Raw genomic sequence first — 18974 nt, 5'->3', positions numbered from 1 at the left:
CGTTTTGTACTGAAAACTAAACATTTGATGAAACAATATGCTCTGTAAAGATAAATCAAGTTAAGTTGACCTTACTTTTGGAAGATGGGCTTCAAGAGTTAGGCGACTTTCTTCGCCGTGGTAGAAAGTGGCCGAAAAAAAGCGATCCAACCATTTTCTCAACAGCATCAAGTTTCCATATTCTACTTTCTTTTCAAAGGAAACCGTCCGTTTCTTCTTTACACTTTACACCAACCATATTGAATAGATGCCCGAGATATTAAACGATATTAATGTCAAAATTCTTAGCGCGCTGGAGATACAATATACAGGTAGTATGTTTACAAACGAACGAGGAAGAGGAAGCACATTTCTTCTTCGGGGTGGATGCTGGATGACTTCTCAGAGCGCGACACGCCGGTAGTGGCGGAAAGAAGCACTACAGTTCTGTCCTCTACTCGGAAAAAGGTGCACACAATACAAAATCTAACTTACAGCAATGTCCGGATATTTTTCGACATCCCCAAAAAAGCGTTTGTACCTACGTTTTTCGTAACTCGAATGTTCGTAAGTAGGGGAGCGTCTGTAGATGCCAGTTGTTATATTCATTCAAATACACTATAGAGACTAATTGTGTAGGTCTACAGTATCTTTTTTTATAATGGCGATATTTCATTCGAGACTATTCACAGATAAAAAAAAATCAAACCAAATAGTCAATTTTATTTTTCCTCCTTGCCCAGCCACACGTCTCAATGTTTTAATCCAGTTTGGACCCTGAGTCAAAAAAATTGGTCACCTCTGGCCTATGGTATTTTCAAGTGTCTTCCACTGTTGGTCTCGTATTAAAGCATCAAAGCCCTTGCTGCCGCAACCTGGGTTCTAATCCCATTGCTTATAATGTTATGCAATTTGGGCTAGCAATGATTAGCAATTGTCAATTATTGCTCATATATGGTAGTATGCCATAAAACGTCATGTAGTAATGTCCACCTTTGAGTGCTGGATGTACTTATCCACCGTATTCTGTGGTATATAAGGCGCACTGGATTATAAAGCGGACCTTAAATTACTGGCCAATTTTTTAAGTGCGCCGAAAAATATGGTGTTAGCATGATAACTGTTGTTGTATCAGAAATGAGTAGCAAACTGGTAGCCCTTCACATTAATCAGTAACAGAGAAGTAGCTTTACGCTTCAGTAAAAGAGGTGACCCCTTTTGGAAATTATATAGCATTGTAATTGTTTTATTTTTGAGCTTTATTATTATCCGCCATCAAACTTGACAATAATAGATGACTAACTGCTGTGTTACCCTTCTTCAGGCCACAGCTCAGATGGAGGAGAGGCTAGCAGAGTTCATCCACAACTACTCCCCAGAGAGCGTTCTGCCGCTGGCCGACGGCGTCCTCAGCTTCATCCATCACCAGATCGCCGAGCTGTCCCGAGACTGTCTGACTAAATCGCGAGAGGGTCTCATTACCAGCGTTTACTTCTGCGAACTTCAGGAAAACTTAGAAAAACTCCTGCACGACGTGAGCAGCATAGCTCGGCGTACGTCTCCCTCCGGGGACATCTCAGAAACTTCGATTTTGTTTTGTTTTTTGCCCTCAGGCGTACGAGCGCTCTGAGAGCTCTGAGCTGACCTTCGTCATCGAGCTGGTCAAAAAGCTCTTTATCATCATATCCCGGCCTGCCAGGCTTCTGGAGTGCTTGGTGAGAATTTGTTTTCTTTGGAGTTGCAATGAATTAGAGCTAAAATCGGGCCTAAAATAATCCAGCCAATCAAATCTGATCCCAACCAACTAACTTAATATGCACCCAAACTTAAAATTTCCTTTTCTTTTGTGAGGACTTGGGAGGAGGAGATATGATTTATGATAACAAATTTTAATCTGTCTTTTGTGACAAAATCTAAGTCAAACAAGACTGGAGTTTGTTGTCATTTTGTAGTATTCTTGTGTTTCTGTGGTTGTATTTTTAATGTAGACACTATATATATATATATATATATATATATATATATATATATATATATATATATTGCAGCCATATCCCCCTAGTGGGAGGTGGCTAGAGTCATTTCTGACTCTTTTTGGGAGATGATACAGTGGAGGGGATTCCCAGCCCCCTCGCTTAACCCAACTGAGGTGTTGGGAGCCATTAGGTGACCAATTCCAACCCCTAATGCTGAACGCCAAGCAGGGAGGCAACGGGTACCAATGTTTAAGTCTTAGCTATGACTCGGCCGAGGCTTGAACCACAATCTCCTAGTCTCGGGGTGGGCGCCATACCCCAAGGCCGCCGAGCTGTAGACACATCAACGGAAAATTGGGACAAAGTTGACCCCCCAAAAATACGTTTTCAATAGTAGTACTTTTATCACTACTGTCATGATACTTTGACCAGTTTTGTTTGGAATGCTGGCTTCAAAAGTATGACGGACCCCATGTGGCCCTGGGCCGAGACAATTGTCCTTGCACTATCGTCGCTAACATCACTCCACCCACATTTCCCTCATCCTCCCGTTGCCAAGACGACCGTCCCAAAGGGCTTGATCGGCTTTGACAAGATGCGAATGGGATTTCGGCCCTTTCGGTTAGCAAGAAGGAGACAATGACGAAATGTTCCTTGAGTATATTAGTCAGTTGCCGACGTCGGCTCTGGCGGAAATGTCAGCCAAGCCAGGAAGCCGTTAGCCGCAAAAAATACGATCCTTGAGGAGGTTAATCCTTCTACCTCCGCTGCTCCTTTTTTCCCTGGTCTTGCGGGGGATGTTGGATACACGAGACCGCGGGAGGAAATGATCTCGGCAGCCCCCCCGACTGCGCCTCGTAATCAAAATCACTCTGTGATCCCCTGGGACCCTAAACAGGAAAAAGGAATTCTTTGAGAAAAGTAATTTAACTCTCCTGTTGTCCTCATTTTCTGTGCACACCCTGTGCCCTCTGGGTCTAGATGACCCGTTGTCACTAACCCCCAATTTAAGTAGATTCATTTAAATTCAAACTCCAATTGTCGTATTGCTTCGAAAAACAACTTGTCCTTCACCAGCATATATGTGTGAAATAGTTATCCCTCTTCATCACATCTTGTATTTTATTGCGAGAGAAAAATGAAAAGTAATGTCTGAGAATTAGTTTTGGATGCAGTTTCTTCCTTTTTCACATCCAGTAAACAAAAGACGATTCAGAACTGTCCCATCGGTTACAAAACAATGAAAAACAATAACCCATTCAGCTAATTAGCACATGTATGAAAGTGCACAGCCTGAGTGGATGTATTTCTTACACCTTCAACACACAGTATGTGTTTTACAGTCTGACTTTTGAGGGCAGGACTGACATCTCTTTTTCTGTGACCTGGATTTCAGCTCTATTTGCCACGTGGGTCATTTTGATCCAAAAACCGTATTTGTATTTTTTTTGTGTACAGTTTACACGGACATGTGTATAAAAATCAAAAGTCATTATATATACAGTGAAGAAAATAAGTACAGTGGAACCTCGGTTCTCGACCATAATCCGTTCCAGAACCCTGTTCGAGAACAGATTTGTTCAATCATCGAAATCATGTAAATCGTTTTAATCCGTTCCAACACCCTGAATGTTTACCATGAATGTTTAACGTAAACATGAAGCTAACCCAGGCTAATCGTACGTTCGCGTTATTGTAATCTTCCGTACGAAAGATTACGCTAACATGAACGTGTAAAAATAAAAAAATCAGGTCGTTTACTAGTCATTTAGCACCACAATTGGCTAGCGCTTCATTGGAAAGGGGGCTCAGTTCCAACACCCTGAATGTTTACCTGAATGTTCAACGTAATCATAGAGCTAACCCAGGCTAATCGTACGTTCGCGTTATCGTAATCTTCCGTACGAAAGATTACGCTAACACGAACGTGTAAAAAAAAAAAAAAAAAAAGATAAAGAAAAGAATTATGAATAGGATTTCTTACCTTTGTGGTGGTCAGCAGAAAGCGCATGCTGTATTTCCTAGCAAGATCGGAAACTCGGACACCTCTTTCGTACTTAGCTATTATGTCTTTCTTAAAGGCAATAGTTGTACGAACAACTTTTCTTTTTTCACCTTTCCTGCTTGCGCCGACCTTCTTCGGAGGCATAGTTAAGGGCTAAAACACTCCGTTCACCGATATTAAAAGCGAAAGCAAAAAGAGGCAAGTGCGCACGTGATAACAGTTGGTCACGAGGGGTGGGGGCGATCTACACGATCTACACTCGTAGATTCATCGTAGGTGCACGTCCACTATGAGAGATAAACTAAAAAGAAAATCCAGAAAGCACAATAAATGATTTTTTACGGATTTATTTATGTGATATTGCTGCAAATAAGTATTTGAACACCTGTGTATCAGCTAGAATTCTGACCCTGAAAGACCTGTTAGTCCGCCCAATAGAAGTCCACCAGCACTTCATGTATCATCCTGAATCAGAGCCACCTGTTTGAGGTGGTCAGCTGCATAAAGACACCTGTCCACCCCATACAATCAGTAAGACTTTAACTTGGCGAAGACCAAAAAGCTGTCCAAAGACACCTGAGACAAAATTGTACACCTCCACAAAGCTGGAAAGGGCTACAGAATTTTGAGAAGTACTTTTTACTTTTATAAAACACCACACAATATTAATTTTACCATGAAAAAACCATGTGCAACGGTTCTGCTAAAGTTATTGCTTTAATGGATGGGTCGGGAACGTATGGCTAGCAAGCTATATATGGCTCTTTTCATGAGTATATATGGCTCAGACATACAATTTTACTCATGTAGATCTCATCTACAGCGTGCCAATTCTAATAAGGGCAGAGTCGAGTCAATGAGCACATAGTTCACTTACCAGCTATAGAATAATTGGTTTAGCCCAGAAAATAAAGAGCATACTGGGCACACCAACAGACTCAGTTCTGGCTGTACAGGATTAAGGAATCTTTTATATGGAAGCTCATTAATCAATCTAGGTTCACTTTAAATATAACTTTGTGATAGAAACCCACAGAAAAACTGAAAACTCCCAGAATCACCAACCAAATACGGAGAGCAATTTGATTGGGTGAGCGGTAAGTGTGGGCGGAACTAAGCGCGCAGGGCACTTTTCTCTCCCTGAGCCCTGCTTTAAAGGGACAGTGTGTATTATTTCATGACTAGATGTCGCTGTATTGTGTCGTGCAACTGAAAACAAGTGCTAATAATTAAAAGGAAGATTACAGACTACGGAGACTTAAAGTGACCAACTACATTTTTGTCAGGTATTTGTTCTTGGGGTACTTGTAGCAGCAAGATGGCTGACAATCTAGGTCGCCATGTTATATTATATGAATTTGAATTTATTGACTTAAGGGTTTTAAAAGAACGTACATTTGTAGTGTATTTTTGCCTATTAATTAAATCAATATAATATTTGAAATATATGTTTTTTACCAGACGGAGGCGCTAAATCGTATATTGTCCCCTTAACTGTAGGGTTAACACTACAGTACTAAATTTTAATTTTTGATCCTGGCGTTAACTTTGAAAGATAATTTGGAGTTGAATCTGCTTTGAAACTTGAAGTCTAGTTTAACTCCTGTTAAAGCTTTAATTTTGAAAGGCACAAATTGTAACATCGGGCATTCTGTCATTTTGAAGTCTTGATTGATAGTTTTTGTTTTATTTTCACTAAATAACATGCTCACAAAATGAAAAATTAGGAGAAAGAAACCGCTATCGGCAATGAAAAAGATCTATTTGTGCATTTCCCCTCGACCTTGTTCCTCCTTGTCCTCGGATTTCAGCTCTCATGCTGAAGGCCAAAGTTAATAGCAACCCAAAATTCACCAAGTACAATTATGAAAATGTAAATTAAAATGACTCAAGATCTCAACTCAATGAATATCAATTATTTTCCCCGTCTGTTAGTTGAGTCATAAAAGACCTTTTCTCGTTTTTCCTTCGGAATCTATTGGAGCTTATTAACACTTGGCCCATGTGCAAATTGTCTTTCACATCTCGATAAATGTGTTACAAGACTTTATCCCAGGCATCATTTATGACACTTTACAAATAGACCCAGGCTGCTTTGATTTCAGTTTCCGAAGCTTTTTGCAGGGTTTGTACGGTTGCTTGAAATCCTTGAAAATGCTAGAATATTAAGGTTGTGTTTTCAAGGTGAAGAAAATGCTTACATTTTGAGTTAAGTGCTTGAACATGCTTGAAATTGTTGCCATTGCCATGGTTCTTGTCAGTCTGAAGCTATAGACCACATGATAAATGTAACCTTTTTTTAAATAAGTGCGTGAAAAACGACGTCGACATGCCTGCTCTCAGTCATTTAGATAGATAGATAGATAGATAGATAGATACTTTATTCATCCCCTAAGGGAAATTCACATTTCCAGCAGCATCCCTGAGCTGAGAACAATACAATAATAAAGCCAAAAGAAAAACAATTGTCTTGTGAAGCGCCACCACCACTGGTCACACCCAAGAGGACAACTTTATTTAAAAAAACGGTTCTTTTGGCTCGGCTCACTGAGTGCCAATTACTAATAACTACCATAAATTCTGGATTATAGAGAGCACTTGATTATAAGCTGCACCCACCACTTTTTAGGTGATTTGCCACTTTTGTACTTACACAAGCCGCACCCATGTATAAATCGCGTACGCCCGCATTAATATTTGGGACACAAACACAAGTTCAACCCAGGCCAGGCTGTAAGTTCTATGATTGTAACTTCATAGATGGTACACAATTCTAGAACCACAGTTGGCATCATAAATAGAAAATGATACCCGTAATTAACGTATGATGCAGACTTGTAAAGTCCGGGTCCCGTTAAAAGTAATCCAAGGAAACAAAATGTATATTTCCAAAGTTAAGGGTGGGAGAAATATATCTCCACTATTGTCCGCTGCGTCAACAGACAGATCTACCGGTAACTCAGCTTTACCCCAATTCCCATCAGCCCGCGTTTGCTCCGCCCCTTTTTGATTCGCCCGTAGAACACATAACAGAATAAATCTCTAAAATAAATACATTACAAAAACATACAGTTGCAAATACATATTATACATGGTTACACATATTTACGAAGAAAGACGGTACACCGAGAGAGTTTTCAAAGCTTTAATAATAATAATATAACTTTCATCCCAAACTGTGCCTTTGAAAGGTACCAACACGCTAGTAGGATCACGCTCGCAATGTATCAAACGTGCTTGTTAAAAAAAACATCCCGTAATTGTGAAATTCACGGAAGATCGTCCTCAACTTCCTTCTCATAACTATCGTCATCAAGGGCGTCTCCGTCATTATCGGAACGTACCTTAATTTTACAGACAATGTATGCTTAAACTTAGAGGTTGCAGTCTTTCTTGGCGCACTTATTCTACTGGTCTTAATCTTACCTTTTATACTCCAGCGCCGCTGGTGGCCGTTAGAAAAATTCCATAAATTGGCCGCTTCACTGAATAAGCCGCAGGGCTGAACATTTGGGAAAAAAGTAGCGGCTTATAGTCCGGAATTTACGGTAGTAATTTCATATTTTTTTGCAAGGGACCCCTGAAAAACATATGAAATATAGTTACAGATTTACATAAATTGTTTTAAAATACAGAACAATTTTAGCTTTTTACTAACTAGGCAGATTCAAAGTCAAACAACAACACACAATTCCTGAAAATGCAAAACAATAAAATGAATATTATAAATATGAACTCTTCAGTCCTATAAATAAATTATTAAATGCAAAAATACTATTTACAATTCAATTTTAACCAATTTAGACACAGATCCTCAGAAAAACACAAAAAATCAAAATTAAAATACCATAAGTAAAATAAAAAGCAAAAGATCATCAATATCATTAACATGAGTCATAATTTGGCTCCTTTTTCAGTTTTAATACTCACAGTACTTTGTTTTATTTTGTCTTCCGTATTGATTATCGATTATCACCCAACACCTATAAAGCATTTTCCGTGTTTGTAAACATGTGTGACGTAGCCAAACTGCGCAAGCATTGTTGAGGCAGAATTCATGTCAGTCTATAGCCCATTGACACAAATTATTGTAGATCATAATAGCACTAAGTATGTGTTGGCAGCAAGATAGGGACTTCATTTTACTCATCAAAGTCAACAACAAAAAAATGTTCTTTCGATCGGCGCTGGATTTCTATATTTGAAGGTACAAGGAATAATGGCCTTGAAAGTGCTTGAAAAATGCTTGAATTTGGCCATGAAAATTGTTTACGAACCCTGTTTTTGGTCTGTGTGCTCGTTAACAGGAGTTTAATCCGGAAGAATTTTACCATCTGCTGGAAGCAGCTGAGGACCACGCCAAAGAGGGACAGTTGATGAAGGCCGACATCCCTCGATACATCATCAGCCAGCTGGGGCTCACCAGGGACCCCCTGGAAGGTGAGTGGAAGGAATTTGCCAAGAAAAAAAAATGTGGGGATGGATTTTTTTTTTCATTCTTAATTGTAGACATTGCTAGCTAACTTGAATGTCTTCAGTGCTATCGACTGAGGATCAAGCGATATAGGCTTTTCAGGGTCGATACTGATTTTTAGTATAAGGAGGAGGTCGATTACCGTAAATTCCGAACTATAAGCCGCTACTTTTTTCCCAAACGTTCAGCCCTGCGGCTTATTCAGTGATGCGGCCAATTTATGTAATTTTTCTAACGGCCACCAGCGGCGCTCGAGTACAAAAGGTAAGATTTAGACCGGTGGAATTTATGCACCGAGGAAGACTGCAAGGTGAGACCTGTTCGTGGACGCGGCGGACAATAGTGGATATATATTTTTCCAATCGCGGGACTTAAAGTCGGGTTTGGGTTAATTTTGTGTTTGTGTTACATTTTTTTAATGTGGGCGCATGCGGCGTATATACAGGTGCGGCTTGTGTAAGTACAAAATCGGTTTTCCTCTTAAAATGTGGTGGGTGCGGCTTATAATCAGGTGCGCCCTATATTCCGGAATTTACGGTACCTATATTTGGAACCGATATTCATTTTCTGTAAAATAATTTCAATTAAAAAAAAAAATAATTTCAATGATGCAAAAAGAAACAAAGAATATTTGTTATAAATTTAAATACAACTCCAAAAGGTCTTTGTAACCTTTTACAGTTAATAAATTAGAAATTCATGTCAAGTCAAGTCATGTTTATTTGTATAGCCCTTAATCACAAAGAGTCTCAATGGGCTACACAGACCACAGATTATTGCAAACTACACTGACACCATCCCCTGATCTAAAACCTACATGAGGGCAAGAAAAAACTCAAAAACCTCAACATGAGGAAAATGAAGGAACCTTGAGAAGGGACCGCACATGAGGTAGTCCCCTTTACAGGATGACCAGGCTACAATGGATGTTGCGATAACAAATAATACACATATATTGTCAACATAAAATATAGATTATTCATATGCTACAGAATAGAAGTGTGTTTTAAGCCTAGATTTAAACAGTTCCACTGAGGTTGTAACTCGAATCTCAGGGTTATGTCATATCTTTCACTTGCACCAAAAAGTAACAGTGCAGGAAATAAAATCGGGCTCTGCAGTAATTCCTATAAAGGTACATAAAAGCTTAAATAGCTCCGTGAAACCTTTTACAGTAAAACATAAGAATTCCAACAAAAAGTGCATTGAAATTTCAATGGAGACCCCAAAAAGTGTCAGCACTCCAGTTTTAGAGCCAAATTGACAAACTAATGGTAACCGATAATCACTCAGCCACATCATTGTGCTTTTTATGCTCTCTCTCTCAATCACAAACACACAGGCTTGATTAATAAACTAATGTTATGATAATATCTAATACAACATTCTACACCTGAATGTGCTTCCTAAAATCAAGTTCACTATATTTACGCTATGTCTTAATCATACACACGTTTTTCACTGCCTTTTCAAATATTCGGCATGTCGGGACTCAGGAGTTAGCAGAGCTGCCACTCTTTACTCTAAACTAACGTTATTTATTCTACCTTAATGGCTCTGCTCCCGGTTGAGAGTGGGTCAATTGTTTTCTACACTTTAAAGCAGTGTTTTCGAACATTACTTTCATTTGAAAAAAATCCCTCGGGACACCACCATCTGAAAAATGACAAAATATTTTATATGAACAATACAATTTTTTTTAACATTGAAGAATGACGTTCCATGGTATTGAATAAGAATTAAATAGGCACAAAGGATAAAGTATTTTATAATCTCTCATATTCATACTTACTCAGTGTGAAACCTGGGGCTGTTTGTCAAGACAGGAATCAATCAAAGACACACACAAAGCATTTCTTTTTCTCACTAATTCGCTTGTCTCGAAGCACAAGAAAATGAGTTACCTGCTGTCGCTTATGGTATGGAAGAGAACTACATCAGGGTTCCTACGGATCCTTGAAAAATCTTAAAAGTCATTGAATTCACTATTCTAAAAATAAAGCCTTAACTGGCATTAAAATGTCTCAAATCCAATGTTCGATTTTTTTTGAGAAACAAAATAATGATATTTAAATTTGTATGAACTAAAAAAGTGTGACATTTATCAATTGTCTTATATAATTAATCACCAATTTACTGGCAACATGCCGTGACCACAATAATGGAAGTATCAAAACGGTGATATGGTTTCAGCCTGGCCTTTTAAGATTGGACTATGGAAAAGTGTAAATTTCACAAGAAGTCGCTGTCCAATGAACGTTTTTCGTCATGGCTAAAAGCTGTGCCAGGTAATGTGTACGAGGCACGATGTTTTGTGTGCAAGAAATATATGTATATTTTTATTTTGTTTGTTTCAATTCGTGTTGTTGTTTCTTTGTCGGCTTGGTCTTGAACTCAATTTTAAAGGGCATTTGAAAGAGTCTTTAAGTCTTGAATTCACCATGACTCAAGCTGTAGTAACCCTGTACATGATTACTCTACTAGGTGCTAGACCGCCCAGGCACACAATTCGGGTAATTTTCTCGCAGCACAGTGGTTGAAAAAAGAAACTGTTTTTCTACAATAGAAAAGTATTTGACTCTTCCCACAGTTGTATTAACTCTAAATGAATATGTAAGAGTGACAGTAAACACTAAGTTAACTATGTTATTCTTTTTTCACCATCACTGGACTTTTTTTACTCCATTTTACTCCATTGTTGGAAGAATACCAGAGAAGTTAAAAGACTTTAATCGTGCATATTTAACTCTGGTAAATTTACTGTATACAGACCTCCAAAATAGATTTTCAGTAGGCCAGCAATTATTGAGTAATGCAAGTGTTTTTTGACATTGTAGACGAGACAATACCTGACATGTGCAATTTAGGCTGCTGGAAGCGGTAATCGCGTGGCAGCATCAGCGTCTCTAATTAATCACCAGAACTGAGCGCCACCGTCACTGCCTCCAAACCTTTAATTAACACCTGTCAGATGGGCCCGCTGTAAACCAAAAATGCAGGCTGCTATTTAGCCGATGGGCTAAGCGGCATGAAGCTACTTATTTTAAATTGACGAGAAATACAGCGGTATAGTACGACGGCCACAGGCGACACCCTGCAGAGCGTGTTGCACACGGGAGCCGGCAACATGGACTTGACGAGAGGGGGGCAGGGGGGCTGCCAAGGGCCCAGCACCATGCAGAGGTGCGACACGTAAAGCCTGTCTTTTGTTACAGAATTTAAGTTAAACAAGATGGTACAAACAGTGACAATGAACAATGACAGGTGGATAATAAAAAATAGTCAGCAAAGGAAAAGCTCGGCTCGACCCCAATTTGGGTAGGGCTCAGGTTTAAGATCTTACCTCTAGGCTGAAAGTGGGGGACAAAACCTTTTACCGCTACAGAGTTGTCTGACTTTTTGATATTAAATCAACACAATTTACTGTATTTCTTTGTGCAGATTTTCTCTTCAAATTTACCTGCTGTTGACACGATTGCTTTGGTGGATTACCGCCCCTCCACCAGCCAATACTAATTTTTTAAACTAGGAAGGTTTCTAGCAGTCTAGCAAAAACTAATGACTAAAATGCTTGAATATGAAAGCACATATCTGGAAGCAGCGCAACCAGGGAGAAGAAATGAATGGAAGCTCACAAACAATTTCTAGTATTTATGGACAAAATGCAATTAACATCACATGATTTCAAAACAAGTCGTCATGTTTTCCTGTGTTGAGCGCCGTCTACTTTGAGTCCTTGCGGTGCTTCGTGAGGGATGTCTCCGTCGTGTTCAAACTCCCCGTCCTCTGCGTGATTCTCCCCCTGATAAACATGGTTGTGGTCGTGCAGGTGAAGCAGACCGCCATGGAATATTTTTTTTTGCTTCTTTGCCTTGAAGGTAATGGATTGCAATAAACTGGAAATAAGTTGTGAGAAAAAAGATTAATTAATTTACCTTTTTCCAGTTATAACAGTTCACAAACACTTTTTAAGGCCCCAGCATTGACATAGAATTACAATTTTAAGTACGGCTCAATATTTTGAGCTAACAGAGGCACGGCATATTTTGATCAATGGCTTCCTTGAAGATGCATAGTGCAACGAGTCTGGAGTTGCTGCTTGTACAGTATATCGATCCGTGAAGTAGAACGGGAAAGGAGCAGTGGTTAGCGCTTGTGCGGCACAGTTCATGTCATGGGAACCTGTCGTGGGTTCAAATCCAGCTCCAGACTTCCTGTGCGGAGTTTGTATGTTCTCCCCGTGCTTGCGTGGGTTTCCTCCGGGCACTCCGGTTTCCTCCCACATTCCAAAAACATGTATTTCAGGTGAATTGGCCGGTCCAAATTGTCCCTAGGTGTGAATGAGCGAATGAGTTGTCTGTCCCAGCGTGCTCTGCGATTGGCTGGCAACCAGTTCAGTCCCCTGCCCACTGCCCGGTGATGGCTGGGATGGGCTCCAGCCCCCCCGCGACCCTAATGAGGATAAGCGGTACGGCTAATGAGATGAGATGAGATCACATGATTCGTGTTTTTTTAAGGCTAGCAGAGAAAACCTTGCTGGCCCTCATGGCCTGCCGCTGCGTGTTTTATTCGCAACAAAAACCTTGCTCGAGATACGAAGAAAAATTCAGTTCACGAGCAGTTCTAGAGGCTACACTAGAAACCGCTCGTGACCACTGACCACGCATGACCATGCAAACTACTACGAGCAAAAAAATAAAAAAACTGCGCTGTAATTTTTTTGTGTGTACATTCATTTAAAGTAAACTTAACTTTCATTTTAATTGTTCAGTAAGTGCTCTTTTATCAACAACAGTCTCTCAATCTCACACATGTCAAGCTCTGCCAATTTCTCCCCTTATTAATGATCCCCTTTACAATCCTGTAAATTCACCTGAAATCCCAATCCAAAGTAAATTCAATGGGGTTGTTGAATGATTATTTTTTTTAACGATTAATGGTCTGCATTTATACAGCACTTTTCAAGTCAATGAAGACCTTACGTTGGCCATAAGTCTGGTTCAGCCCAGCACTCCAGCACTGCTGGGTGATGGAGATGATGTGGTGGCTGGTGCTCATGGTAGAGTTTTCTTGGAGCTCTGGACAAAGTTATGCACAGTCATGTTGAGGGGCTCTTGATCTTGTTGAATGGTGCTCTCATTTCTACTCAAGGTCATGTTGTCACCACTACTGACGTTTGAACTCAGATGGTTCCCCGGGGCCTGGTTTTGACTTATCGGCTGCCAGGTGACAGACACGACCTCCTGGCTGGCTTTCGAGTTGTATCTCTGCTGATAGAGATGGCTCTCTTTGAGGGGCTGGGCTGATGTGTTTTATTGCTATTTAGTGTTCACACGGACACTTTTGGAAGAAGAAAGGCGATTAATTTTTAGTTATTTCATATTAAGAAAATGTGCTCATTCAACGGGCAATTCAAGCTGCAACCGCTATAACCAAATTAGGCTCGTATGAAGAGGTGCCGCTGTATTTTCTGATCGGATCTGCTCAAGATGAGACTGTTTTCGCAACTTGAAGCGTGGGCGCATGTTCTGAAACAACAAAGCGTCTCCCACTTTGTTTTTCTTGGCACATAATAAAGGCTGTGTGTACCACATCCAACTTGACAGAATTAACGGTCTTCTGTTCTATTAAATCTTTTGGGGTGTACTTTGTTTTGTTTTTTTGCACTTTAACAAAAGATTTACTTACTAATCATTGTGCTCCAGTAACTGTCACGCACGGTACATGTGTTACAAGAACAGCGGAAATTAGTGGCTTTCCTCTGGCAGAGAACATCAGAGGTGGGAGGCAGCACTGAAAGCAATACTAAAAAAAAATAATTAAAGCGTTCTTCTTTATCCTGGTTTCTTTTCATGAAATATTTGGCGGTGGTGCCCCAAAACTAAATAGCTTTTCCTTCGTGATGCTCGCCGCGGTGGATAAGCAACCATTGTTTCCGGACTATAATACGCATTTTTTTTTCATAGTTTGGCCCTGTGTGCCAGTTATACTCCTGTGAGACTTATATTTGAAATTATTAACACAGTATTATACCATTGGGTTTTAATTTTTGTTCCCGGTATGACTTCACATATTATTTTCACACTAAACCGCAAGAGGGCGCTCTAAGCTTGTGTTGATCATTTCAACCTTGCCCTGTTGTGTGGGGGACATTTTTCGAAGCAGAAAAAGGAAGCAAAGCGGCTTTATTGCAGGGGTGTCAAACTCATTTGAGCTCGAGGGCTACATGATAGAAGAAAAAACTTTCACAAGGGCCAGACATGTAGATTAAAAAGAAAGATGGAGAAAAAGAAGGGGGAGGGAGCAAGAGAGAAAGATAGAGAGAAAGAGAGATGGAAAAAAAGAAGGAGGATGGAAGGAGAAAAAGAGCAAAAATGAGCTAATTAGAGAAAGCGATCGCTAGAAAGAGCAAAAAGTAGAGAGGCAGAGAAAGATAGAGAAGAAAGAGAGACAGACAAACAGAAAGACAGGCAGAGGGAAAGAGAGAGAGAGAGAGAGAGAGAGAGAGAGAGAAAAGGAGTGGTAATGATAATGGTCTGCATTTATATAGCGCTCTTTTCTAGTCACTGAAGACCTCCCAAAGCGCTTTAGAAGAAGAAGAAATAGTAAAAAAGAGAAAAAGAAATTGAGAGTGAAAAAGAGAGAGTAAAAGAAAGAAAATTGCTTCGTGAGTGGCCCCTGGCTTTGGCGACTCCCAGTGGACATCATTTAAAACTGCAAGTCATTTTTCTCCCTCGGCGTGGTCTCCCGGGCCAGATAAAAACCCATGGCGGTCCCGATTCGGCCTGCGGGCGGCAAGCTTGACACCACTAGCCTTATTGTCTTCCTCCCAAGTTGGAGGAGTTGTCTACCGGTAAAAGTGACACTGAGGATGAATATTTTATCGGATTTAGTGATTTGGAGTAAGTTGACAGTCGGCATCTTCTTTATGCTACTTATCTGAATAACTCTTAATATGTTACGTTGATATACACGTATCTATTACGTTAGTATTCCGTGTTCTCTATTTTATTTTCATTTTGAATTGCTTTTCAAGATGACATGGATGTTTTGTGTGTTGGATTTTTATCAAATGAATTCCCCCAAATAATGCGACTGATACTCCGAGTGCGACGTGTACCCGTTTTTCCTTCTTAATCATGCATTTTTCGGCTGGTGCGACTTATACTTGAGAGGGACTTATAGTCCGGTAAATCTGGTAGTTTTTGTTTTCATGCTCAGTTTTTCTCTTAACGCTTGTGTTTTTCAGATATAGTGAGTCTTGACAGCTACGACAGCGAAGGGCCGCAGACGCCAGAGACGGACGACTCCACAGAGGTAGCTATTTTTTGTCCAAGCTTGTAGCTGTACATATAGGAATACGAATATTTGTCAAAAAGTGTAATAATGATTGAAAAATAACAACAACATTGATAACAATACTGCAAAACTGTAAATTCACCACCAGGGTTGGGTAGGGTTACTTTAACTGGATTACTTTCAATTACTTTTGGATTACTCCAATACCAAATATGCTAATAAAAGACCAAAGAAACTAAATATGAATAAAATTATGACTCACAATACGTGGTAAGCTTTCTCTCCTGGCTTTGATCTCTTTGATCTCCGGCAAAACTAACATAAAATGCGACGGAAACAAAATGAAAATAAATCCAAACAGCTTGCCAACATCATTTTTGCCGTTCCATGTATTCCGTTACTCCCCAAGCCTGCACAAAATTTTGTCATTTTATTCCTATTTAGTTTCTTTTGTCTTTTATTAGGATATTTGGTATTGGAGTAATCCAAAAGTAGTTGAAAGTAATCCAGTTAAAATAACCCTACCCAACCCTGTTCACCACAATGGTAAAAGTTCTCTTTGGCCTTTTCTGGAGCTACAGTATTTACAATTAAATTCTCATCTCATTATCTCATCTCATTAGCTGCACCGCTTATCCTCAGTAGGGTCACGGGGGTGCTGGAGCCCATCATCACTGCCCAATCATCGGGCAGTGGGCAGGGGACACCCTGAACTGGTTGCCAGCCAATCGCAGGGCACACAGGGACAGACAACTCACTCGCTCATTCACACCTAGGGACAATTTGGATTGGCCAATTCACCTGAAATGCTTGTTTTTGGAATGTGGGAGGAAACCGGAGTGCCCGGAGGAAACCCACGCAACCAGGGGAGAACATACAAACTCCGCACAGGAAGTCTGGCAAATTCTATTCTATAAAATTTTGTAAGTAACCATCACATAATTTAAATATCAAAAACTATTTTCTTCTGTTTCCAGGGTAAAGGGAGATCAATCAAACCACCAAGTGAGGAAGACTTTCAGAGCATCAAACTCATAAGCAATGGCGCTTACGGGTAAAGTACCACACTTCACAAACATTTCACAATTGACTTTTTAGTCCTCGTCGTCCATCTTCAATCTCGCTTGTCGGAGCAGGGCCGTGTATTTGGTGCGCCACCGTGAGACCCGACAACGCTTCGCCATGAAGAAGATCAACAAGCAGAACCTGATCCTGCGGAACCAGATCCAGCAGGCCTTTGTCGAGAGAGACATTCTCACCTTTGCGGAGAACCCCTTTGTGGTTTCCTTGTTTTGTTCCTTCGAAACACGTAAACACTTGTGCATGGTGCTGGAGTACGTTGAAGGTAAGATGAAAACGTCCGTGCCTGGGTGGACATTTGTTTTTTTAAGTTTGAGAAGAAGATATTTTGGAGTTACGATAGAAAATAATATAATTGTCTTTAGGGTCATTTATTAAACAACATAGTTTACATTGTTTACCAAAAGATTAGTCATCGTAGCACGGGCTGGCAATGTCCTCCAGACTGGGCAAAAAGCAGCTGATTATTTTCTGGGCTGTGTTGCTGACTGAAGTTTCCATCATATGCCACAACTTTTTTTTGTAAATTTTTATCCAAGAAACTCTAAGTAAAAAACCGTGAATTTATAAAGTACAAAATAATTAACTAATAAGTTTTAATATCACTATTGCATGTCCTCCATGCGATACAAAAAATGTCAGACTGCAGAAAAAGGACTAGTTAGCAGAAATGTCTGATATTGCAAGTCATTTGATGTATTTTTAGTATATTGTTGTCATTGGTAACAAAAATATGCATTAATAATGTAAATGTGTTTTTCCCAATTTTGTATACAAATATGCTTGCAAAACCATCAATTATATTATTCAAAGAATTTAATTTCTCATTAAAACACAGTCAAATAAGAATATCAATGCTTCTGTACCAATGGGGCAAAAATATATATTTTGCATTGTGGAGGTCATTATGAATATCAGTAAGAAAGGATTAACTTTCTCAGTACAGTGGCTTGCGAAAGTATTTGGCCCCCTTGAACTTTGTGACCTTTTGCCATATTTCAGACTTCAAACATAAAGATATAAAACTGTAATTTCTTGTGAAGAATCAACCATAAGTCGGACACAATCGTGAAGTAGAACACACTTTTTTGGATGTTTTAAACGTTTTCAACAAATAAAAAACGAAAAAGTGCGTGCAAAATTATTCAGGCCCTTTATTTTCAGTGCAGCAAACTTTGTCCAGACGTTCAGTGAGGATCTCTGAATGATTCAATGTTGATCTAAATGACGAACAATGATAAATGGAATCCACCTGTGTGTAATCAAGTCTCTGTATAAATGCGCATGCACTGTGATAGTCTCAGAGGTCTGTTTAAAGCGCAGAGAGCATCATGAAGAACGAGGGACACACCAGGCAGGTCCGAGATACTGGTGTGGAGAAGTTTAAAGCTGGATTTGGATTCAAAAAGATTTCCCAAGCTTTAAACACCCCAAAGAGCACCGCGCAAGCAATAATATTGAAATGGAAGGAGTATCAAACCACTGCAAATCTACCAAGATCAGGCCATCCCCCTAAACTTTCAGCAAATACAAGGAGAAAACTGATCAGAGATCCAGCCAAGAGGCCCGTGTTCACTCTGGATGAACTGCAGAGGTCTACAGCTGAGGTGGAAGAATCTGTCCTTAGGAAAACACTCAGTCGTATACTGCACAAATCTGGCCTTTATGGAAGAGTGGCAAGAAGGAAGCCATTTCTTAAAGATATCCATAAAAAGTATTGTTTAAAGTTTGCTACAAGCCACCTGGGAGACACATCAAACATGTGGAAGAAGGTGCTCTGGTCCGATGAGACCAAAATCGAACTTTTTGGCAACAATGCAAGACGTTATGTTTGGTGTGAAAGCGGCACAGATCATCACCCTAAACTCAGTGTCCCCACAGTCAAACATGGTGGTGGCAGCATCATGGTTTGGGTCTGCTTTTCTTCAGCAGGGACAGGGAAGATAGTTAAAATTGATGGGAAGGTGGATGGAGCCAAATAAAGGACAATTCTGGAAGAAAACCTGACGGAGTCCACAAAAGACCTGAGACTGAGACAAAGATTTGTCTTCCAACAAGAAAATGATCCAAAACATAAAGCATAAGCTACAATGGAATGGTTCACCAAAAGAACATTTCAAGTTGTTAGAATGGCCAAGTCAAAGTCCAGACCTCAATCCAA

General features: G+C 39.9%; 1 protein-coding gene across 2 annotated transcripts in view; it reads left to right on the top strand.

Moving 5' to 3' along the window:
* mast1a (microtubule associated serine/threonine kinase 1a) overlaps positions 1–18974 on the top strand; it is a 117680-nt gene that overhangs the window by 71330 nt on the left and 27376 nt on the right. For both annotated transcript variants that reach the window (XM_088341579.1, XM_088341580.1), the window contains 6 exons: positions 1304–1513; positions 1593–1694; positions 8268–8400; positions 15684–15751; positions 16711–16787; positions 16870–17078. In XM_088341579.1, the coding sequence (XP_088197705.1) occupies positions 1304–1513; positions 1593–1694; positions 8268–8400; positions 15684–15751; positions 16711–16787; positions 16870–17078 (799 nt within the window). The remainder of the gene's footprint in view (positions 1–1303; positions 1514–1592; positions 1695–8267; positions 8401–15683; positions 15752–16710; positions 16788–16869; positions 17079–18974) is intronic.

Source organism: Urocampus carinirostris, chromosome 8 (assembly GCF_059441175.1).
Source record: "Urocampus carinirostris isolate Australia breed hairy pipefish chromosome 8, RoL_Ucar_1.0, whole genome shotgun sequence".
Lineage (NCBI taxonomy): Eukaryota > Metazoa > Chordata > Actinopteri > Syngnathiformes > Syngnathidae > Urocampus > Urocampus carinirostris.
Note: the sequence above shows the minus strand (reverse complement) of the source record. Positions and strands in the feature narration are given on the sequence as shown.